The 25,110-nt window shown below is 42.3% G+C and overlaps 1 protein-coding gene across 3 annotated transcripts in view; it reads left to right on the top strand.

Annotated features, from left to right (window-relative positions):
- Positions 1 to 25,110, top strand: part of GPD2 (glycerol-3-phosphate dehydrogenase 2) — an 85,733-nt gene that overhangs the window by 42,871 nt on the left and 17,752 nt on the right. For all 3 annotated transcript variants that reach the window (XM_083408824.1, XM_083408825.1, XM_083408826.1), the window contains 3 exons: positions 9,677 to 9,841; positions 10,818 to 10,962; positions 17,952 to 18,145. In XM_083408824.1, coding sequence (XP_083264950.1) covers positions 9,677 to 9,841; positions 10,818 to 10,962; positions 17,952 to 18,145 — 504 coding nt within the window. The remainder of the gene's footprint in view (positions 1 to 9,676; positions 9,842 to 10,817; positions 10,963 to 17,951; positions 18,146 to 25,110) is intronic.

The following is a 25,110-nucleotide window of genomic DNA, read 5'->3' as shown; positions in this document are numbered from 1 at the left end:
ATACCTTTTTCATTGGATCAGTTTCCAGTTATTAAAGCTTTCAAAGTACATTGAATTCCCCATCAGCAAACCAATATCCCGTGCATCCGTAGAATGCATTTAAAGCCCTCTTAAAATTGTGGCCCTGTGAAAAGTATCCTAACAACCCTCAGCTCCCTTAACAATTTACTGTTTGATCAGTAAGAGCATGAGGCTCTTGATCTCAGGGTCGTGGGTTCGAAACCCACGTTAGGCAAAATAATCCTGGATTGTAGGGGATTGGACTAGATAGCCCTCGTCATCCCTTCCAACACTACAGTTCTATGATTCTTTTATTATTTGAGGGAAACCATGACTGTGAACGTGCATAGGAGTGCTTTTAAATGTATGGTGTGGATCTGACCTATGTTTTGTATAAAGCTCTTTTCATTTTACCATAGAACTTGCCAAACTTCTCCAGTAGGATGCTGGTTTTTGTTTTTGTATTTTGGGGGGCATGTTCCCATTTTGTCCCTCTTTTTCCATGGAAGTCCACAGTTGAGGTTCCCAAATCTTGTGATGCTACTAGGCTAAAGCAGGAGCAGGAGGACTGTCTAAGGTCTCCCTATTAGGCTAACAGGTGGAGACATAATTGACAAGTCAGTGACAGAAGATTAGGGAAATAAAATGGTCCTGAGCTGTCTGTAGAACCACGTCTGCTGAGTGGCTAGCAAAAAGGCGATGCTCCTCTTGACAGAGCCAAGACATGCATTCTTTCCTACATTTATGAGAGATTGAAAAGGAACTAGTAACAGCCAAAGCTCCTTTTGCGAGACCAATCTCTGGTGACTCTAAGGAAACTGGGACATTACAGAGTCTTATAGGAGGGCGGAACGGCTCCGTGGGTGTGTGAATGTTGGGTTTCTTTTGTTTAGAACCAAAGGGGTGTGTGTGGAGCTGGGTTAGACATTTGTGAATTATATACAGAAGAACATAAGCCGTGATAGAAAGTGTTGCCTTCGTTGGTCAACGGAATGCTGATCTTAAGAGTTCCCATTTACACTGTTTGGTCCCTTCTGCCTTACTAAGCTATAAAAAAGCTATACTAAGCTAGGACTCTGGGGGTTGCTGTACATTTTCTCTTTTTAATAGGTTCACTATTCACTTTATTCTGATGAATATGTACCCTGTAAATCTATCTATCTATCTATCTATCTATCTATCTATCTATCTATCTAGATACAGATAGGCTGCTTCTGCCTTCAGCTGCTCCATTGTAAATCTACAATGAGAGTTACATCATAATCGTAGATAGAATTCAATGCTGAATCACACCAAGATTGTCCTGATGATCCTGACTGAAAACTTATGTGAATTGCAGCACCTGGTCAATACACAGCGAAGGCTAAAAATGGAGCTGGTTGGGAAGGAAGGTTGAAAGAGAAGCTACAGTTAACGTTGGCCACAATTATTAAGAGGTTCTCCCCCCTCCCCCCCTCCAATGCAACCCTGTACTACTTGGCTCACAACATTTTGCTGAGTCCTCCTGGAGAGGCTTTCTGGTGGGGGCGGTGCGGTTCTTGGAGGCTTCGGTGGGGAGGATGAGGAAAGAAAGGTTCATCGCGTAATATTGCATTCTGCATGTGCAGCGTTGGGTAGCACACAAAGTTATTTAAAGAGACAGTATTTTAATTTTTAAAAATCGAAATGGGTATTCCCCCCCCTTTAAAAAGTATTCTTTTTCCTCTGTCCTGTTTTATGTGATTTCTCCCCCACAGATGGCTTTTGTTTGTATTGCCCAGTCACTTGCAAGCTTTTGTTCCGAATGGTTTTGGGTTGTTCAGATCTCTTTGGGACAAATTCAGCCTTCTGTGCTGTGATTTTTTGATATAAAAAAATCTGTCCGATCTGTCCTGAGAGGTGACAGAGCTAAAAGAAGAAGAAGAAAAAGGAGAGGTGAGGAGGGAGGACATAGACAAGAGCAGCAGCTAGCAGAGGGTAGAGTGTTAAGTGGACATGTGTTCAGGGCAAGTGCTGTGCTTTTACAATTCCTGCTACTTTGCCTACAGGTTAGCGGCTGTAGGCTTGAAGACAGCTGACTCAGCTCTTTACTATGAAAGAACACTGAATTATTTTGACAGCCCTGTTCTTTTATTTGTATATCTTTTTTCAGACCTGATGGCAATTTAAAAAAAAAAAGACTTTCTGAATCCAAGAGTTATTACTGAAAGCAAAACAAAAACAAAATTGTCTGCAACCACAAAACATTTATCTTAGTCTTACCTACAATCCCATTGGTACACTAAAACTATATCTTTCTATCTATTCTATATCTCTCTATCTTTCTGTATTTTAAAAAAACAGACTCTTCTGCTTCTCTTCTCAACTTGTCATCTCCCATAATATTTTGGTGCCAAATAATACTAATAGACCATTTGCTTATTTTCTTGGTTGCATGGTCTGTATCTCCCTTCCGAATAGCTCAGCAGGGAACTCAGGTACAGAAGCACCATTTTATTGTATTATGTTATTTATTTAATATTTATATGTGCTTCTCGTTAACAAAGCTTGCCTCCAACAGTGTACAAGGATAAAATTTAAAATACATTAAAGCAAATTAAGTACAAAAAAACAAACAAAACAGAATTGACAATTGGTCAGTGCTGATAGTTGGGGAAAGTCTGAGCAAACAGGGTGAGTTTTCAGTAAGACTGGAAAGCACCCAATAACCCATTCCACCCAAATTGCAGAAAAGGAGGGCATTTCAGAGGGTAGGAGCCGCTAAGGAGAAGGCTAACTTTTGTCCTGCTACCAAATGGGCAGGTTGCAGCACTATCAGCAAGGTCTCTTGAGGATCTCTGTGATCTACTGAGTCTCTATAGGGAAAGGTAGTCTTTCAGGAAACCAAGTTGCTTAGGGTATACATTAAGAACAACACCTCTAAGGGAATGGCTAGTGAAGTGTCTTCAATTAGTCGACATGAACAAATTGATTCATGCATTTGTTTTTATAGGAGGAACGGTGTGTTTTAAAAATCAACATTTGTTAAGAGGCGCACCTATTTTGTGAATTACTGTATTGCAAATTTTCAAAAAAAGGCAGACTTGAAATTTTAAAAATTACATAAATTATGGGGTTTTTTTGTTTTTTATTTAATGCAGCCTCAAAAGAAGCAGAGGGCTTTGTAGCTAATAGTTCCTTCAACACAGGTGTGATATGTGTTCTGTCACCAGCCTGCTCAGTATCCTAGCTGCCCAATTGTGCAGCTTCTGAACTTAAGGGTTGTCCTGCAGAGGGAGCACATTATAGCCAAGCATTGAATATTAAGGGGAGCTGTGGGCAGGGTGATGCCATGGCTCCCCTATCTTGTTCCCCTCTGAGAAGAGCTTGAATTTGTAGTCACATACTTTGAATCTACATAATTTGGATCTACCTATTGAGGCTGCAACCTTATGCATGCTTACCTACAGTGAGTTCTACTTCCAAGTAAACAGCAGGACCAACTGTTATAAGCCCTGTGCTTTTTAAACTTCCCTCAGGGAATCCTTTCCACAGCGAACCACATCTGTCAGGTTTAGGGCAGGCCCAGCACTCTGAGGTTGCAGATCATCTATTTCAAGAACATTTAAATACGGCTGTCAGTCAGGTATACATGGCAAATATCTAAACACTTTTGCTGTCCTCTCTAACTGGCCATCCGATCTGTCTCTCTGGACATGTTAGCATTATTATGTAGCCTAAAAACATAACCACAACAAATGCTCCTGGAGTATAGTGCTGCTTTTATTTATTTTTCCTTCCTGTATTTGTAGGCTTCCTATCAGGGTTGTCCCTGGTAAGAGTTCTCAACACTTTAGGAAAAATAGCAGTGATTGATGACATTGCAAGTCATAAAATAATTAAAGGAATGGCTGAAGCCCCATTAATACACCTGAAAATCACCACGGCAGCAGATAAAAACAGTATTGACAGACATAAAACAAGCGTAAAAGCAGGCAACAGCAACACCCCCCCCAAAAGACTAGTGACTGGAAATCACCAGCATAAATCTCCCATTAAAAGCAGTACAGAATAATAAGCAAAGCCTTCAGTGCCTGCTTAAAAGTAAACATTGATGGCCCCTACATACCAACATAGGAAGGGAATTCCATAGGCATGGGGCCACCACTGAAAATGCTCTGTTTCTTGTGCCCATGTATCTGTCGGTTATTGGTATCAAAACCACATTCAGAATCTTGGGTGCCTGTTTTGGGTTTATACTGTTTTGACCTATAATATTAAGATACATATATGTGTGCTGGCCTTCATACCTTGAGGAAAATCTTGTCTTCTGTGATAGCATCTTTTGCCCTTCCTGTACTGAAATGGCACCCCAAGTTTTTCTGGTTGACATGGCAGGGCAACTGCTTTACACAGATAGCAGTGAACAAGAGAGATGAAGGCGAGGATGAAAATTGCTTGGCCTCAACAACAGAGAGAAGCATTGGCTATTGTAATACTTGGGCACTCTGCATTCTTCATGTGTGGGGACTTGGGGCAGTGTATCACATCACCTCAGCATAGGGGTGGGGAACTGGATCTGATCCAGTGTGCAGGATCCTTATCTTCTCCACCCCTGCAAGCCAAGTTTGACAGGTGGGTGGGGGCCACTTCTGCCATCCTGGTTTAACGTTAAGCTAGCTGATAGTGCTTTCAAAGTCTCGCGCACAGCACTTTGCCATCTCCAATGCTGGAGCTTGCAAAGCGCTGTTGACAGAGCCTGCAAACCCCATCTGCTTCTTTATCTGCCTTGCATCTGGCGCCATATGTGATGTTGCGTGTAGGACCGGTGGGCCTGGCCTGGCCAAAAGGCCTCAGGAGCCAAATGGGGAGGCCTGGCAGGGCTGTTTAGGGCTGGAGGTTCCCCACCGCTGCCTCAATGCATAAAACCTGTGTTCTAAGCTTGCATCTTTTTTAAAAAAAAGTTTTTATTGTTAAAATAATTCAGCATTAATACACACATATTTCGAATATACAAACATACATTTCATACAATCCTTAAAAATGTTCAAACATAACTACACTCAATCCCACAGATAATTCCTTTTCCCATCACCATCTACCACCCTTCACCCCACCTTTGTGTTAGACTTCCAATCTACTCAATTGCAATTTCTTTCCACTTCTATTACTTTCTTTCACACACGTTTAACCTAATTTCATGCTTCTTTTTCTATTACACATTGTTATCCATCTTATTTAGTATTCCAGTATTTAAAACGGAACTTGTTTATTCTAATAGGAGTTCTGATTTTTCAATATGGTTTTGCAAGTATCCTTTAAACACCTTCCAGTCCCTGTCTATCTTCTCTTTTGAGATCCTTCCAATTTCTCCCATTGTTTTGGATATATTGTAGTACTCCAATAATTTGGCAAGCCACTCTATTTTTGTCGGTATAATACCACTTTTCCAGTTTTTCACAATCAATAGCGTTGTGGCTACTGTTGTGTATAAATATAATGACTTGTCTTTAGACTTCCTGGTACTATTCCCAATAGAAAAACCTTCTGGTGTTTTCCTAAATGAATATCTGAACATTTTTTCCATTTCGTTATATATTGTTTCCCAAAATTGTTTGATGTTTAAACAATTCCACCATATATGTATCTTAGCTTGTATCAGAAGAAGTGCGCACATGGCTGGTGGCGATTTAATGCCTTGTTATGATTGCCTTGGGATTTGCAGCTTAACTGTTTCTGAGCAGAATTCTCCCTGTCTCCCAGCAGAAACCCTTCCATGCTCCCCCCCCTTCTATTTCCTTTTAACTGACTTGTCTTTCCAGAGGAGGAAACCGGTCTTTCCTCCTTCTGTCTGTCAACTTAATCATCCATGAACAGAGATAGAAGAGGCCCCTGTCTGTAACAGGGCAGTGCTCCTAAGAGGAAAAGCTTCTGCAGAACCAGCTAGGGCTTTACTGGCCAGCCAGACCTCTAGAGCAGCATTTCCCAACCTTGGGCCTCCAGCTGTTTTTGGACTACAACTCCCATAATCCTCAGCTAGCAAGACCAGTGGTCAGGGATGATGGGAATTGTAGTTCGAAAACAGCTGCAGGCCCAAGGTTGGGAAACACTGCTCTAGAGGGCACCAGTGAGAGGGGAAAGTAAACCACAAATGTTGCTGAAAGCAGTTTTGCAGCTATTGCCCCCAGAATAGATACTCCCACAGATTTGCCACCAGTAATGAATTTTCAGCTGCTACTCGGCCAGTTCTGTAGTGGACACCATTCAGAGGAGAAAGGAAAAACACCATGGGAAGGGTGTTTTAAGCCACTGGCTGCACTCGGAAGCCTTGCAAGTTGTTGCAGGAGCGGGACTGTGAGCAACTTCATGCGATGCGTTTTTCTCAGACCAAGGTGAAACTGTAAAGCTCCCTTGTTATTTTTGTTATTGAGTGTTGTTTAAGTAATCATCTTATATTTATAGTCATGAAATGTTACAATTTTTGGCAAGTTATTGTGCTGTTTTGCTATGTTATTAGGTAATTATTTTTGTACCGTTTGGTTTCAAAGTGTGTTGTTTTTCTCTGTAGTCAGCCGCTGTTGCGGAATACAAATAAAACGAATGGATGGATTATTAACTCCTTCAGTTATTTGATGCCAGAACTTCCTTGAATTTTGGCGTGTGAGAGGGATTCTTGGAGGAATAATGTAGGGTCAAGCTGGAGTTTGAAGAACATTTGTAAGACTTAAAGGTAAAGGCACCCCTGCCCGTACGGGCCAGTCTTGACAGACTCTAGGGTTGTGTGCCGATCTCACTTAAGAGGCCGGGGGCCAGCGCTGTCCGGAGACATTTCCGGGTCACGTGGCCAGCGTGACATCGCTGCTCTGGCAAGCCAGAGCTGCACACGGAAACGCCGTTTACCTTCCCGCTAGTAAGCGGTCCCTATTTATCTACTTGCACCCGGGGATGCTTTCGAACTGCTAGGTTGGCAGGCGCTGGGACCGAACAATGGGAGCGCACCCCGCCGCGGGGATTCGAACCGCCGACCTTTCGATCGGCAAGCCCTAGGCGCTGAGGCTTTTACCCACAGCGCCACCCGCGTCCCCTTGTAAGGCTTAGGGCCTAGTTTTACCGGTCTCCTGGTTCTATTCGGTGTGACTAGCAAAGATTACAGCATCCTTAAGGGATGGATCCACACAATTGATGTTTTCCCTGTGTGCCCTTCCATGGCGAGACATGGATCTGGGTCATTGTCTTTATGCACTCTGCTATGGTATGGCTATGCCAAAATCACCCTTGATTTTCGTAGCACTGCTGAATTTGCGATGGTTGGTAACTTTGTTACAATAACTTTTGTTTTAATAAATCTCGCTGAGCTTGGCAGTTTGAAGAAAAGTCTTCTTATGGCAGGAGAGGAGAGCAGGGTTCCTTGTTTGTAACCACAGTGATCCAAATGCCACAACAATCAGAGCCAAAGACTACTTATGAAAGGGGATCCAAGCTATGGGGTGAGGTGGGGAACCCCTTTGATTTATCCCTTTCCCAGTTGCATCTGCTGTCTCTTTTGAGAAACTTTGCTGCCCTTTTACCTAAACAGAACCATAGTAAGAAACCCACAAGACTCTTTATTCCCTGAGCATGTCTTGCTATTTTTAAAAGCTGTATGTGGGTAAGTGGGTTACAGGTCCTTGTTAAATAGCATTTCACCAGTGAGAATATAACTGTAGTAGTTGCTGTAATTTACCATTGCTGAAATGTCCTCCACCTATTTTGGAAATCCTTCTGTATGTTAGAAGGCTTGTTTGTAGTTGTGTGTATATTTCGACTTTCAAACAACTAAAGAGCAGCTCTTCATACAGATTTCTAATTGTTCAAAGCAGGCATCCCCACACTTGGCCCTCCGGATGTTTTTGGGACTACAACTCCCATCATCCCTAGCTAACAGAACCAGTGGTCAGGGATGATGGGAATTGTAGTCCCAAAACATCTGGAGGGCCGAGTTTGAGGATGCCTGGTTCAGAGGCTACACATCCAAAGGGAGAATTTTAGCCCTTTTAAAAAACAAAATAAAACTTGCATGCTACCAATCTGCTTCTGGATACTTTCTGCATAACTTCATCCTATTCCATTAATTTATCGTGTGGCCTATTAGCTCTCTTTCTTAGTGTTGGGGAGGTTGCCATTTTTATTTAATTTATTTATAGTTTCTAATCTTAATCTGACTGTCTCCAGGCAGCTGAAGTGACAAGCAATTTTTTATATATATACATGTAATGGAAAAATATCAAAATAAAATCAAAACCTTTTGTTTTTGAAACAAAAGCTATTGTTCCCAGCTCCCTTGATTTTTTTGCATGCTTTGGTGTTTTGTTCTCCATAGGCCCTATTTAGCTTGCTTAAGCTTCCCTCGGCGGACTTCTTCCACATTGGAATGAGAAGTTTTGAAGCCGCGTAAGAGTTCTGGGAGCCATTGATCCTCCTTCTACGTTTTTGCCCTTTTGGTTTTCGAAACGGATTGCTCGCATAGCGGCTGGGTGTTGCTCTGGCAGAATCGGAAGGGGCCGAACTCTACATAAATCATTTATACTGAACGCTTGGTATGCTGGCAACATAAATCAACAGCAGTATCCATTACCATTCATTCACCCCCCCCCCCCGTTTTTTTATCAGTATTATCTTGATAGAACCGATCCCAACTCGTGGGCATGCTGAACTCTGCCGTCGGAACTCCAGCCCTTTGTAATTAATTATTCTGGGCACACAGAGCTTGGCCCTTGCTACGCAGAATAATTGCTCCCAGCCAACATCCAGGGTTTTAACTTCAGTGGCAATAATAAATAGAAAGTCTCAGGTGATGCCACTATTTTAAAGTAATTAATCATTTCCATTCTTCTTGCTCTCCCCTCTCTCCCCCCTCCCTTCCCCCTGCCAATGCTCTCTCTTCCATGTTGATTCCCCCCCCCCCTCAACTAGGAAGATTCTGTAATAAATCTTTAATGATATATATGTTAAGAGTGATCTGTTAACTAAACTTCCTTGGGTTCTTTTTTTCTTTGTGTGTGTTCAACAAGATTTTATTATATATATGTGTGTGTGTGTGTATCCCCAACCCTGTGAATGCTATTAGTTGTGAACTTAAAATGTGCATAAAATGAATGTCTTTTTCACTGGCAGCAGAGGCTTAGCAGTGGAATCCCTGAAAGATCATTGCTTGCTTCCTTTTTTAAAAAAAATTAATGTCATGCAGCGTGTGTGTGCTATTAGAGATTGTTAATTAACACCAGTGGGGCCGTCAAAAAACAAATTCTTCGAAGATGCTGTATTAATGCCGGATTTGTGGAGGGGGGGGGCAGGGGTTGGTTTTAGAATCCTCCTCCTTCCGAAACAGAAAGCGTGTGGTTTGTTTTCATGTCAGGTCCTTGACTGAACAAATGCAAATCGCTCGTTTTGCAACGTATAAAAAACCACATTGCTTGGACAGTAATCCCAGCTATTTGCAATTGTTATTTAAAAAAATAACAATCGTACAAATACGCTGTTTAGAACAATTGAGATGAATGCCCTGCCTTGCCAAGAGAAGACATTACTCTAAACAATTCTTGGTAGACCTGACCAGCCATCACATAGATTCGGTGTGACAGGGACAGATGTGACAGATCCGTTCTGACACACTTCCATACCACAAGTCAGTGGCTTGAGGTGACTCATGTCCTTCCCTTGATTCTGCCCCCTGCTGCAGGACAACACAACGATGCACGAATGAACCTTGCCATTGCCCTCACCGCTGCCAGGTATGGGGCTGCCACAGCCAATTACACTGAAGTGGTGCGCTTGCTGAAGAAGACGGATCCAAAGAGCGGGGCGAGCCGCGTCTGCGGCGCAAGGTGCAGGGATGTTCTAACAGGTAAGCAGCCTTCGCTCCCCTGTGGTATTTATAGAGCCCCTTTGCTTCCTTTTACCTAACAGCAGGTAACTTGCGTTGGCCCACACACTCACAAGGCACCTTGCTTCGACTGTACTTTTCAGAGACGGCGTTTCTAACGCTTGTCTCCTATGGTTCGGTGGATTCTGGCATTCCACTGGCATTCTTCCACTTCCCTTAATGCATGCGGTTTAGAGGACACAGTTATTTTCCTGGATGAAGCACAGCTGTCCACAGATGCTGTGGTGTGTCCCCCCCCCCATTTCCCTTTCTGTTTAAGGAGACAGAAATATTTATTTATTTATTTATTTATTTATTTCTCCCTCCTTATGTTAGAAAGAAGAAGTTAAGGAGGGGGAGTGCAGCGGGAGGCAGGAGTTTGTAAATATCACTTAACTGACAAAGGAGGCATATTTCCAAAGTGCAGTGGCATGTCATTAATGCCAATCATCTTTAACTTCTGTCAGGTTTTCATTCAAATCCTGGTGCTTTGGCAAGCTAAGCCACGCTTTACATCCAAGCCCTTCTGTCAAGTAAAGCTGACGTCGTAAAATAACCGTGTGGTGTGCGTTCAGTCATAGTACCATCTAACAAATTTCAGGGTTTAAGAATGCCATTAAACAGAGAACTCGATAAATAAAAGTAAAATCGGGAGAGGGGAATCTTCTGCCACTCTAGATTTTATCTGAGAGGATTTCTCTCTCTCTCTCATTTTTTTTCTTTTCTTTTTATTAAAATTATCCTCAAAATTATTTTCTGATAACAATACTAGCTGCTAAGCTTCTGCAGTGTGCTCTCTCTCTCTCTCTGTGTGTGTGTGTGTGTGTTATGTGCATGTGTGTGTAGATAAATACACACACTTCACAATAGGTTAACTTCATAGATAAATTAATAATCCAGAGAGTCAGTGAACAGGGAAACAAATGGAGTATGTGATTGATGCTGTTTTCTTTCACAGGGCAGGAATTTGATGTCAGAGCCAAATGTGTTATCAATGCTACAGGACCTTTCACAGACTCCGTGCGGAAAATGGATGAGCAGAAAGTACCAAACATCTGTCAGCCAAGCGCAGGCGTTCATATTGTGATGCCTGGCTATTACAGGTAACGATATTCAAAAGCGGGATCATTTATAACAATCGGAAGAAGTGTGTCCAGTGTAGAAAATAAAGTTGTAGAGAGAGAGAGAGACTTGCTGCTGTTAATAGTGCAGGGTGAATGCAAGCTTTTATTTCCCCTTCTCTCCTCCCCCCTCCTCATTTTTGGTTTAGCTCAGAGGGGGGAAATGCTCTTACTGAGGACACATGGTACAGCCCTCCCCGTAACTCTGTCACCTTTTGAATGCTCAAAAGAGCATTGCTTGTGTGTTGCCATGCCAAAATCTGCCTCTGGAAGTGGAATGCTTTCATATCAAGGGGAAGACTTGACTGGTTCAAACTAAAGTGGGGTAAGGAAGATGCTTTCTGCCCTGCCTAATCTACTTCACCCCTGCTTCCCGCTTAAATACTGGAGCATTTCATTTGTGTGACTGGCAGCAAGCGCCTTTGGAAGAACAGAAAGTGGGCAACTTTTTGCAGGGATTTCTTTCTTTATTTGGCCATGCCTCAGTCGATCTTTTACCTCTCACCACTGCTGTGTCCTCCTGCTCCTCCCTGAGTCAGCGGCGGAGCAAGCTGATTGGGCGCCTGGGGCGGCACTCATGCCCTATGCCCAGGGGCAGAATGCTCTGCGGGACCTCCAAGGAGTCTGCCTGTCTCCTCCCAGTCGCCCTACAGCTGAGGGGGAGGCAGCGGGTGAGCTGTTAGGGGCAGCGCAGAGCATGTGGGAGCCCAAGCCACCGCATCACTCCCAGGAGAGACGCGTGGCTCTGGCGTGCTGCAGGCCCCGCAGTGAGTGCCGCCTGGTATTTTGTCACCCCACTCAGTGGTGAGACCTGGGGCGGACCACCCCACCCCCAACCCCTGTCCTGAGTATCATTTATTTGTTTGTTAAATTTCATCTGAGGATCATAGGGTGGTTTACAATATAAAAACACAAAAATACATAACATAGTAACAAGCAATAACAATTCCCACCCCAGTTTAAAAGGCCATCGGTTGTTTAATAAGCCAAAGGCCCGGGAGAAGAGGAATATTTTGACGGTGCCGAAAGATATGTATTGAAGGCACCAGGCTAGCTTCCCTGAGTTTTGTTTGAGGAAAACTAACATGGATATGTGAGCTGATTCATAAAGCGTTTACGGCATAACAGCTAAAAGGTAGTCTTAAGCAAGTTGACTCCAGGCCTGGGGCTGCTGTATCGACTTGCATTACGTGACTGACCTAAAGAAGTGCTTTGAATACTTGAGATGTTCTACATAAATGCTATGTATTAATAGTAGTGGATTCAGAGATGTCCCTCCACAAGGGGCAAACAAAGGCATTGTGACACCCAGGGCGGAGCATCGCTATGTAGGGGTATGTGTGGCGTCACTAGGTATGACGCATGTGCCATATGTCGTGATGCCGCACATGTGCTGTACATAGCGGTTTACCGGGGGCCCCACTCCAGCACCATGTGGACGGTGCCGGGATCCTCTGCTTGCGAAGGATCCTCAACATGCGGCGGCGGCACGATGGCTGCTCACTCCACCACGGTGAGACCTTGCGGGGTGCCTTCTTATCACCCCCCCAAGACATGGCACCTGGGGTGCACCCCCATTGCGACGCCACTGCCCTTCACTTGTGGACAAGGGGATCTTCAGCTCATGGGAAGCAGCGCTAGAACATCATGCAAGGAAAGTGTGTGGCGGTGGGGAATCCAAAATATGTTTGTCCACTTTCATGGTAGGTTGTGCACGCATAAGAGCCCAAGAAGAAGCATAAGAACTGCTGTAGAACCTTCTTGTTATAGCCTTCACAAACTCATGTGCATCATCTGCAGAGCAGTGCTCCTCTTCTTCCACTTGGGTCTCTTGCTTTAGGCCGCGGCTCCGAAGCCGCAAGTGGCTCTTTTACACCTTTGCCGCGGCTCCGGGGCGGATACTAGTGAGGGGAGGAGGCGCATTGTGCGCCCCGACATTCCCCACTGTGGTGGGCGCTGTACTGGCTGTGACGTCGCATGGGGGCGGTGCGTGCGTTAGTCACGCACCGTCCTGATGTCACCTTCCCGCCCGCCCGCTACATTGTAAGGGGCATGTACACTGGTCACTGCATTGAAAGGGGGCATGTACGCTGGTCACTGTTTTGAAGGGGAGTGAAGAACACACGCACAAAAAAAGGTAACTTGTTAATTTAACGTTTATTTCTATGAGGAGGAGTAATTCTGAGTGGTCAAACAAAGAAATGATAAAAAAGTGACAAAAAAGTTATTTTTATAATGACGAGTTTTGCGGCTCCCAGTTTTTTTCCTTCGGAAACGGGTCCAAGTGGCTCTTTTTGTCTTAAAGGTTGCAGACCCCTGGGCTAGAAAATCCCATCGAACCATTGCATCATCTCTTCCTGCATTTCAACTGCAATATGGCTAACTGGAAGAGAACACATAGTTAAAACAGGAACTTAGCCAACAGCTGAGTAAGGTGTGTGGTATCTCAGCCACCTTTACCAAGTAGCCATAGGGCTTGTTTCCTCTGTGTATCACTTTACCTGGCCTTGCCAGAGCACAGCAGCTACAGGAACTGGCTGCTAATTCACAGCTTTGTTGGATTACTCCAGCCCTCAAGTGGTGTGGGATTTGTGTTCCAGCGGGTAGCCAACATGGTGCCGTCCAGGTGTTTTGGACTACAACTCCCATGAGCCCTAGCCAGTATGGTTCTGTGGTCAGGGAAGATGGCATTTGTAGTTCACTAAACCAGAGGGCACCATGTTGGCTACCCCTGCTTGATGGTATCCTTGTTTTGCGGGATCCCTGTACTCAATCCAGCTCAGAGGTTCCATCTTGTCAAAGTCTAGGGCATCCATTATTCACCTATAAAGTGACGGAACTCTCAGACAAGGATATCTTTATTACATTCTGCAGTTAATACATGCTTAAAACTGGACAGCTTGGGCAATTACTCGCAGCTATTTGCATGGTTGCTACGGCTACAGCCCACACCATCCACCTACTATAATGAACAAAACGAGTACACTCAAAAGCATTCAGTAGAGATGGAAGGCGGGAGCAGCTGAAAAACAAATATTTTGGCCTTTATTCTTTTGCAATGCTGGCTACTCTGAGCTATTACACCTTCAGTCTTAGATGGAGCCCAGGATTGTGTGTGCAATCTGGTTTATATACTGTATGATAAACTCAGGGTCAGTCTCTCCCTTTGGCTTATTCCTCAGCATCTCTCAATATGCAACTGACTTTGTTTCAGCGACAACTCCTGCCTGTGCAGATCTGCTGCTGAGTGAAAAGTAGATTGATCTCTTCCTAAACATAGTTAAGCCGAGGAATTTGTCTGTATAAGAAATAATACACACCATGCAGAAATAAACAAACAAACATGTGTATTAATTGAGCAACAGGTTTTTGCCCCCAGTGCCAACTAAATCCTGTTTAGCAGGGAAATGTGTGTCATTTCATTACAGCTACTGGTCTCTTTGGGAAAGTACTTTGACATGATCTTGGGAAAATGGTAAATAGTTTAAAGGCTTTTTATGTGTAAATGTAGATAAGATTTAATTAATTTAATGTTAATACAATGCAAGCGTTTCCCAGTAGGTTCTTACATTTTTATATTCTTCATTAATAGTCCCTGTGTCCCTCTGCTCTCATTAATTCTGTTCTTCAGATACATGTCCTCATATAAGTACCTCCTGCATGACTTTCTCACACTCTGATGATGTTAGTGTGACTAATCTCATATAAATTTCAACCCTTAATCCAGTTGATGTCGCCTGCCGTTTCAGCTATGTGTTGGCTGCAGCAGTGGCTCTGGTTCTGCTTCTTAGAAGATGTAAAAACAGATCCCTGATCCGAAGATGGGCATTCCTATTTTCTTTGAGAACAGTGTTAACATAGATTCTGCCTGCAGCAGTTACATCATTGGATGTAACATTCAAAAGGATGTAAACTATCCAACACTGTAGCTAAAGGAGCTTTCCCTTGAATTCAAAAATTAAAGGTAGACACGTTGGCTGTAAGAAAAAAACCAAAATCCACATTAGGGTAATACCTTTATTGCACCAACCAGTACTCTTACTCAGGCTAGAGTAAAACAAAGCAAGGCAAGGCAAGGGTTGGGGCATTGGCTGGTGGTAACATCATGAATCTGTCTCTGTTGACAGCCGTAAGGAAGAAATTAATAGGAGGCAGCAAACATTTTTCAGTGCAGTGCAGGCATCTGGTTGCATCAAGGCCTACTGGGAAGAAGAAATAAAGCAATGGCAGATTCCAAATGAATTTTTAAAAAACCCAATTGTTACCCAGGTCTACCTCATTTCTTAGATGAAACACGCAGATTTATTGAAGATGAGAATAAAAAGAAACTAGATAGTTTTATATATCTGAAGATCTTTATACAGTCGTACCTTGGTTTTTGAACAGCTTAGTTCTTTAGCTCCGGAACGCCGTAAACCCGGAAGTGACTGTTCCAGTTTGCGAACTATTTTTGGAAGCTGAACGTCTGATGGGGCTTCCATGGCTTCCGATTGGCTGCAGAAGCTTCCTGCAGCCAATCAGAAGCCACGCTTTGGTTTCCAAACATTTTGGAAGTCGAACGGACTTCCGGAATGGATTCCATTCGACTTCCAAGGTATGACTATATATCTGAAGTCTTTATATATATCTGAAGATCACAGTTTACAATATAAAAACACAACAATATATAGCATAATAACAAACAAAAACAATAATCCTACTACCACCACCGTTTAAAAGGCTATAGATAATTTAATTATTAACCAAAGGCCTGGGAGAAAAGGAATGTTTTTGCCTGGTGCCTAAAGATAATGTAATGAAGCACCAATTGAGCCTCCCAGGGGAGCGCTTGCCACAAACGGGGAGCCACTGCAGAAAAGGCCTAGTCTCATATTGCCACCTTTTGGACCTCTCATGGAGGAGGCACATGAAGAAGGGCCTCAAAAGATGATTGCAGGGTCCAGGTAGGTTCATGTGGAGAGAGGTGGTCCTTGAGGTCTTGCAGGCCTGAGCCGCTTAAGGCTGTATAGGTCAAAACCAGTACTTTGAATTGGATATTTGTGTTTCAGTGTGCACCATCCTGGAATCCATATCTAGATGTAGGTGTGGTTCAGAAAGTGTAAAAATAATTTTCGCCAGGTGGGTTAAGGTAAGTCATTCTCTGTCATAGGCCTTCAGTCCCACCTGGAACATGGAGTTAATAAAAGTACTCTATTTTACGACATTGTTCTGTGATGTAGGCGAAGCTCTGTGGATGTCCTGAAAAGCTTTATAAATGTTAAATAGTATTACTGTATGCTAGAATCTCACCCTGATTGCATTCTGGAATTTTCTGTTATTTGTCAGAGTAATTATTGAAAGAAGATCGAACAGGCAGTGATAGAAATGGGCAAGAGAGTGGGATTTGAAATCATTTACCATTTCCCCCAATTTAGGTTCTTCTAGCGATTCCATGACATTAAAAAAGAACGTAAATGATTTCCCAGCAATCTTTGCAAAGAATACACTCAGCCTCTCTGTAGTTCTTCTTATTTTATGCCAATTTAGAAACCTTATTTGAAAACTTACCGAAAGTTTTTTGAAGATTCTGAGTCTGTATATTAAATTTCTAAGTTTTCCTGCCTCTCTAAATCAATAGTGAATTCATTTTGAAAAGTAATTACTTGTCTGCCATGGTTTACCTTACAAGTCCACGTTGACACCTACTTTTTAAGCTCTGCTTCTCCAAATGTATTCTTAAGCTGTATATAAATATCATCTCAAAGACTTCTTAGTTGTAGACCTTACACTTCAAGTGTATGTAATTGTCATCTTCTCTTGGAGGGGCACTTCACATAAGACATTTTTCCTTCAGCAGGAAAAAACATGTGCACAGTCATGTATGAGAGTGAATGAGTTTCTGTTTGGATGTAACTATATGGGTCTTTTATTATTATCAAGCTTAGAAGCTAATTCACAACAACCTTTGATTTGACTACTTACTTGAGTTACTATACTTTGCATTAAAACAGGTTTATCTTACTCAGATGCCAGCTATTATTATTATTATTATTATTATTATTATTATTACTACTATTATTATTATATCTCACTTTTCCTCCAAGGAGCACAAGGTAGCATGTATGGTTCTCCCCTCTCCAGTTTATCCTCACGACAACCCTGTGAGGTAGGTTAGACTGAAAGATGGCGGCAGGCTCAAGGTCACCCAGTGAGCTTCATGTCTATGTGCCAATTTGAATCCTGGTCTCCAAAGTTCAACACTCCAACCAATTTGGTTGTTCCTCCCCATTGTCCTCTTCATTACAGTCTCTAGCGGCTGTTTCTACTTCCTTAAAGTGTGGGGCTTACAGTCCCTATCCAACTAACCGCATGGATCAGCTGCCAGGTTAAAGACTGACACACACACACACACACACACACACACACACACACTTGGAAAAAACCCCACTTTTTAAATCTAAGATAAAAACACTATCGTCTGGCCTTTTACGTTCCCTACTACCAAACAACACCATCCTTCCATGAGATTAGGTCACTGCAGCTGTGCTGCAAACTAATACAGAGAACAGATACCCAAAGACAGCAAGTTGAGCCAGAGAATACAGGCAATGTAGAAAACATATTTAAAAGGGTATTCCTTTTTTTTAGAGATTGTGAACATAATACGACTGCACATATAACTTTCTCTCTTATTTGCATGGTTGTGCCTCATGTGGCCACTTAACACTCTTTCTTTCTCAGAATAACAGATGCTGGAAGGGAAACGGGAATCTGCTTGTGAGCTTTCCAGAGCTTCCCTTTGAACCCTAATTGTGCTCTGTATAAGTTCTGTGAGTTCGGCAACAAGTGTCCCCAGTGTTATTCATATGTCTCCTAAACAAGTGCTTTTTAGTATTTTATTTCTGCCTTTTTTCCTTTTGCTCTGAATGTTTTAAGGGATATGTGAATATATATATATATATATTTTAAAAAACAAATTTGCTTTATTCCAGCCCTGATAATATGGGACTCCTTGACCCATCCACTAGTGATGGCAGAGTGATTTTCTTCTTGCCGTGGCAAAAGATGACTATTGCTGGTACCACGGATACTGCAACCGAAGTCACAAGTCACCCAATTCCTACAGAAGAAGATATCAATTTCATTTTGACGGAAGTGCGCAACTATCTTAGTTGCGATGTTGAAGGTAATTTTCGGTAAAATTAGCTCCAAGAATACTTCTGGGTCTATAAACCGTGTTCTTTCCATAAACTGCGAAAAGCCATGCAGCACTTTTAAATTCCGGCAAATGGATTATGGCAAAAGCTTTTGTGGCTATAGGTGCCTGAGATGTTATCTTGAGTTGCAGGTATATACTGTATGCACACAGTTGCGGGATGGAGGAACAGACTTTAAATAAACAAGTTGGGTGGAAATGAAATGCTGGAAGTGTAGTTTGGTGAGTATGTCCTACAGTGGTGATATCCAACTCATCCAGTTAGATGAACTCTTGAGTGGCAGTGGAGCATCATTGGAACAATAAATAAGGTAAAGTAAAGGTAAAGGTACCCCTGCCCGTACGGGCCAGTCTTGACAGACTCTAGGGTTGTGCGCCCATCTCACTCAAGAGGCCAGGGGCCAGCGCTGTCCGGAGACACTTCTGGGTCACGTGGCCAGCATGACATCGCTGCTCTGGCGAGCCAGAGCCGCACACGGAAACACCATTTACCTTCCCGCTAGTGAGCGGTCCCTATTTATCTACTTGCACCCGGGAGTGCTTTCGAACTGCTAGGTTGGCAGGCGCTGGGACCGAACAACGGGAGCGCACCCCGCCGCGGGGATTCGAACCGCCGACCTTTCGATCGGCAAGCCCTAGGCGCTGAGGCTTTTACCCACAGCACCACCCGCGTCCCATGGAACAATAAATAATACAATCAATAAAGTAGGTTAGGCTGAAAAATAGGATCACCTATGGAGCTCCATGACTGAAGCTGATTGCTGCGTTCCTTTGGTGTTTTCAAACACAATGCAAAGGGCAGGTGTACCTCCCTAAATCTGCAGTGAGCAAACGTTAAAGATGTACAAATGCCCTTTGTACTGCAGCAGGCATCAGTGTTGCTTAGGTGTTGTGTAAAAAGTATGAAGCAGTTTTGTCTAATGATCTGAATATGGATTTCTTACATCTAATTCCCCCCCTCCCCCCGACTATGGCACATCATATGATAGTCACATACCTGTTTTCACATGCCTGGGAAAGTTATTCAGAGATATGTGACTTTTGCTCGACGTACCTTTAGAGGAATAGGGTATGTAAGAAAGGCTAAGTCAATTATTCCAGCACAAACTACTGTTCATGGCCTGGCACAATCACAAACATAAATTAGAAATTTCTAATTAGTATTTTAAATCATAAATCAGACACTGATTATATTATATAATAGTATAATGGAGTATTTGCATTTCAATATCACCCCAGATGTGCAAGCTCACCATATAGTTAGGGATGCATTGAAAGCAACTGCTGGGGGGGGGTTTGTATAGCAACATCAGCAAGAAGACAAAAAAAAAAAATCATTATTATTTATTGAATTTATATACCGCCCTATACCCAGAGGTATCATTATAAATATTCAGGATTTGGAAACCCAACATAAAAATAGGAGATATTCAGCAATTTTATCAATGTGTGGAATTCTAATAATTGTATTTATACCTTCAGAGTATTTAATCCACATTAAGTGGTAGGATTTGTAAGAGGTGAGTGTAGCTGATAGCTTTCAATAGATCCTTAGGCATTAGAAAAATAGGAAGTCTCTATTTTAGGTGTGATTCAGTTTCACCCTGCATAGCTTGATTTTTAAATAATTAAGAAATCCGCCAGCAACAACTTCCTGCTGTATTCAGCTTCCTTGGAATGATCTAAAACTAGGAAAGTTATTTCCCTCCACCCATCTCAACAAGGGGAACACTGGGAAGCTAAAATGGCACACTGTTTGTTTAATTTAGGTCAGAGGTAGCCAATATGGCGCCATCCAGATGTTTTGGATACAATCCCCATTGTCCCTGACTATTGACCCAGTCTGATAGTTCACAACATCTAATGGGTGCCATATTGGCTATCCCTGTTATAGGACATTGAAGAGTCTTCTGATAATCAGCCAACTGGAATCTGATTTGAGTATTGAGATACACAAGAAGCTTCAGATTTCATTACCAAGCCCCTGAATCATCTAGTCCTTTTAAAATGATTCTATAAAAAGGCATGAACTCTAAGTTGCCCTTTGTAGGTGTTGACAGAGGCTGAATATTCATATTCAGCAACCTCCTCTCCACAGACTGAAAATTCTAGATTGCTTGTTTGTTCTTCCTTGAAATGGGTAATTGATAGTTCTGTTATTGTTGTAGCCATTAAAGAAAAATGGTCTACCGGAGGGGGGGGGAACCCCTATCATTAGGTCCCTCGTGCAGAAATTAATAAAGAGCTGTGGTTTGTCAGGCAAGGTGGTTGGTTACACTAAGCTGCAGCTTGGAGAATTGATTAAGACAGGATTTTTTGCAGGGCAGTTCTGCCGAAGTAGTTTTCTTGAGCGTTTAATTCTTTTGAAAGTAACCAACCTGGGTTGCACACTGTTTTTCCACATGTGTAATTAGTCGTGTTTATAGATTGTCTGTTAGAGAATTAACAATTGTGCTGGCCGTATCAACTCACTGCAGACCTGCCTTTTTGCTGCCAAAGACAGTGGCAGGGTTATCAACTTACACAGGCTTGGATGTGTTCCAGCTGTTTAATTATAGTGTCACACATGCTGCTTTTTTCTAGTTTCATTAATTTATAAATGTAATATGGTATCTTATTTCTGTGATTAGCACTTCATTCTGGTGGGTTAAACATGCTGGCAGAACAACATTGATTTCTCAGATCTCTTCTCTGTTCTTTCGGGATATTTTTACAAGGCATTATTGATTTTTCTGTTAACACTCCTGTGAAAGCAGTATCTTAAAATATGTAACCCCCCCCACCAGACCCTGACACACAGGCCTTTGTGTAAGATTGCTTTTATCCGTCGTTAAGTAAGAGGATGAAATTAGTTTTACAGACTTTTGCTTTCATTTAGGGGAGGTTAATAGTAAAACATCTGCTCTGTGAGTGAGAAGGGAGTCTTGAGGTAACATTATGGTCTTTATCGTGGCCGCGTCCTTTTTGCTTTTTAGAGGGTCACCTGGGTGCTATTGTTGGATAAACAAGATGCCGGTTTTTGCTTTGGAGGGTGTCATGGTTATCATCCCAGCAGTGGTTGTGACAACTGCACCAAAATGTACACACGTCTAGCATAGCACTGCTGATTGTGTCTCTGAGGGCTAGTTTAGGCCTTTTTCAAAGTACAAATTGAAACATTATGAGAAGCTGTAGAACTGTGGACCAAAGACTGTAAAAGTACTTTGATATTTAAAGTTTGTCCAATAGAGCTTCATGCAGCACATAGTTAAACTATTATTAGTGTTATTTATTCAATTTATATACAGTGGTATCTCGGGTTACATACGCTTCAGGTTACATACACTTCAGGTTACAGACTCCGCTAACCCAGAAATATTACCTCGGGTTAAGAACTTTGCTTCAGGATGAGAACAGAAATCGTGCAGCGGTGCAGCGGCAGCGGGAGGCCCCATTAGCTAAAGTGGTGCTTCAGGTTAAGAACAGTTTCCGGTTAAGAACGGACCTCCGGAACGAATTAAGTACTTAACCCGAGGTACCACTGTAGTGCCCTTCATCTGAAGTTCCCAGGCTGGTGTACAATTTTGAAAACATAATTTACATAGCATAGTAATTTTAAGAGAAATCACAGAAAAATAATAATAGAAGTCTCCACACTTTTAAAAGGCCATAGATTATTCAGTAGCTCACTCTCACATGAGTCATGACCACCAACTTAGATGAATGGATAAATTCATGGAGGAGAAAGCTTATCAATGGCTACTGGCCATGATAGCTATGCTTTGCTTCCACAGCTGGAGACAGCAATGCTTCCGAATGCCAGTTGCTGGAGACCACAGAAAGGGAGAGAGCTCTTGTGCTCAGGTCCTGCTTGTGTGTTTCCCACAGGCATCTGGTTGGCCACTGTGAAAACAGGATGCTGGACTTAGATGGGCCAATGGCTGGATCCAGCAGGATCTTCTTAGGTTCTTGTGACTTCTCCAGGACTCTGTGTGTGCTTGATTTTGAGGTCAGGGCTCCTACAAGATTTGCTAATGTCCACGTGGAGATAGCTACTAGCTGCCTTGGGTGTTGTTCATGGAAAGGCGGAATATAAATTTGACTACTAAGTACTAGTAACAGAGACCAGGGCCCTGCAGGACTTGACATCTTTCCTCAGGGCCTGCAAGACAGAGCTGTTCCACCAGGCCTTTGGCCAGGGCACAGCCTGACTCCCTCCTTTGGCAATCCTCACAGAACTCTAGCCCAATGGTTGTCATTAATCTGATTGGAATTAATTTTAGAATGAAATGATTTTAGAATGTTTTATCATTTTACTGTTGTTAGCCGCTCTGAGCCTGGCTTTGGCTGGGGAGGGCGGGATAGAAATATTTATTATTATTATTATTGTTATTATTATTATTATTATTATTATTATTAAAAGCTAATATGATCGGAGGCAAGTGCAATATAACTGCTGATCAGCAGACCATCATGCTTAGTTGCCTAAAATATTTTCTTCCTCTTTTGAGACCCAACAGTGTTCCTTTTTTCACAATCATGGTCTTTCAATATTGGGTTAATTGCACATACTTCATTTTTTTCATTGTAAAGCACATACATTTTATTCTGACTTTCTTCCAAGGAGATTAGGGCAGCTTAAGATTTCACACCCATTTTATCTGTACAACAGCCCTGTGGCATATGCTAAGCTCGAGACTGGGAAAGTGACCGGCTCAAGGACACACAGTTTCATGATAGAGCAGGGATTTCAGTTGTCTTATGTCAAACACCCATTTTTACTTTGCTCCCCTGGCTCTAGTGACATTTCTGTTGTGTGTTTGTTGGGTTTGTCCAGACCTTCAAACCATTGCACCAGTATCCTTCAGATTAAGGGACATGGGCCGATGAAGGAATAATGCATAGGAAGAAGCAATATGCAAAAGGAGCCTTCATAAAATTTGCCAGAATTCTGCATTTCTTTCTTCCCTTTTTGAAAGGGAAAGGCTCTTCTCAGTTAAGTGAACTCTATATATGTGAATGGGGCAGAGTTTTGTATTAACTACATATAGTGTTGAAGGCTTACAGTGGCAAAGCTGTTCCCTCACCCCACTCACCTTGTATATTATATTGCCATAGCAGTCATTCTGTGAACTGGCCCTTGGATGGTTGTGCTTTGATATGATTTATTATTTTATGAAAAGTCCTACAGCGTTTTACAGCCTTCCTCTCTGCTGGAAAAAGACCTTATGTGGGGGGACATTGGGCCATAGTGTAGAAACTATATATTGAAACTACCTCAATTATATTGTCAAAATAAATGACACCTTCTGTGATATTAAGTATGAGGCTCTACGGTTGTTCATTAAATCTGCGTTTCTCAGCTTCCATTGGGAGATTTCCCTTTTAAATCTGGCAGAAGGAAAGACTGTGCGCTCACTCGCCTGACTGCCATCCTAGGTTGGAAAACACTGAAGCAAATCTGTTGATGGGTTGTTATGCCTTAGTCCTTCCTGAAGCATATTGAGAGTAAAAACAACAACAACAACAACAACACTTGCTGTGTGCTGCTTCATTTTGTGTTTTTCGTTTTGGACCAGTGATGTCAGGTTATGTAGTCTTATAGAACATTCTTCCTGTTCAGATTTACAGTCTACTGTAGGCTTGCAAACCTGTTTTCAATAGAAGCGCTAAGAAAAATACTTTTGTAATTAGAGGCCCTAGCAGTGAATGTTGAGTTAGATTAAACGTTTTCCAGGAAATAAAACAAAAGAAGGGAAGTGTGCTCTAAAAAGAGAATAGATGCAATGGTAGTAAACTATGGTGCACATAAAATACTTTCTGTTCTAGTGCCACCAGTGGTCACAATCTAATGATCCTGTGGAGGTTATAGCTGTATTGATAAACAGACAAAGAATTTTTATTTATTCGTCTCTTTTTCCCCAGAGTGACTCAAAGTGACTTACATTAAAACCAGTTAAAAAGAACCAATTAAAAAAAACCTAAAAACACATCCATACAAATAAAAGGCATGGCTTACAGATCCCATCTCACTAAAACGAGGCCATAATGCCGCCTTTCACATTAAGGGCCAAAAGCCTGGGTAAAGAGAAAAGTCTTTTCTGGGTACCTAAAAATAGATAAAGATGGCACCAGGCATGTAATATTTACACAAGAGGGGAGTCCCCAGTGAAAAGGCCCAATTTTGTGTCTCTAGCCTCTGAACCTTCCATGGAAGGGGGCACATGAATTATCACAGAGTCTGGGGTGGTTCATTTAAGGGAGAGGCGGTCTTTGAGGATCTGGGGCCCTGAACTGCAGAATTGGTCAAATGCTTGTTAGGAAGATAGAGCAATTATAGCCAGTAAATGTTGAAGCAGCCGGAGTATTTATTTTCATTTTATTTGTTACATTAATTCCCCTTTAAGAAACGGATGAGTGGCATTGTAGTCGCACTGGGTCAGTTGAGACATATCATTTCCCCATCCTCCAAAACATGGTTTCAAGGGTTGGGATCATGCTGCAAGCTTGCAGACTTCCTCTGGTTAAAAAAAAAGTATTAACACATAATTTTAACAATGCAATGAAACGGTCTAAAGGAAATGATGTGCACAAGGCAAAATTGAAGGAGAAAGTAGCTCATTGCTGAGTTGGATCGGGAAGGGAAGGTGTCATGTTGCTTTTAAGAGAAGTATCTGATAAGACCCACTGATGGAGGGGGGTCCTTGTCTCTATTCTATCTTGATGACAAGTGGATAAGTAAAGTGTTTTGGTGCTTGGCCGCAGTGACATTTTCCTGACCCTTTTAAGGTGGTCCAAAAGGAAACAGCGTAACCTGAGTACTAAAAGAAATAATAAATCTGTAAGTGTGAAAACCGATGAATTTTAAATTTCCTTGACCTCCTTCACCTATGCAGAGCCACTCAGAAAATCTGCCTTCCACAAAATGCATGCAGTGAATGACTACAGTGTTCTTT

Source organism: Podarcis tiliguerta (genome assembly GCF_965153285.1).
Source record: "Podarcis tiliguerta genome assembly, chromosome: 1".
Lineage (NCBI taxonomy): Eukaryota > Metazoa > Chordata > Lepidosauria > Squamata > Lacertidae > Podarcis > Podarcis tiliguerta.
This window is presented reverse-complemented; position numbering and strand designations above follow the sequence as displayed.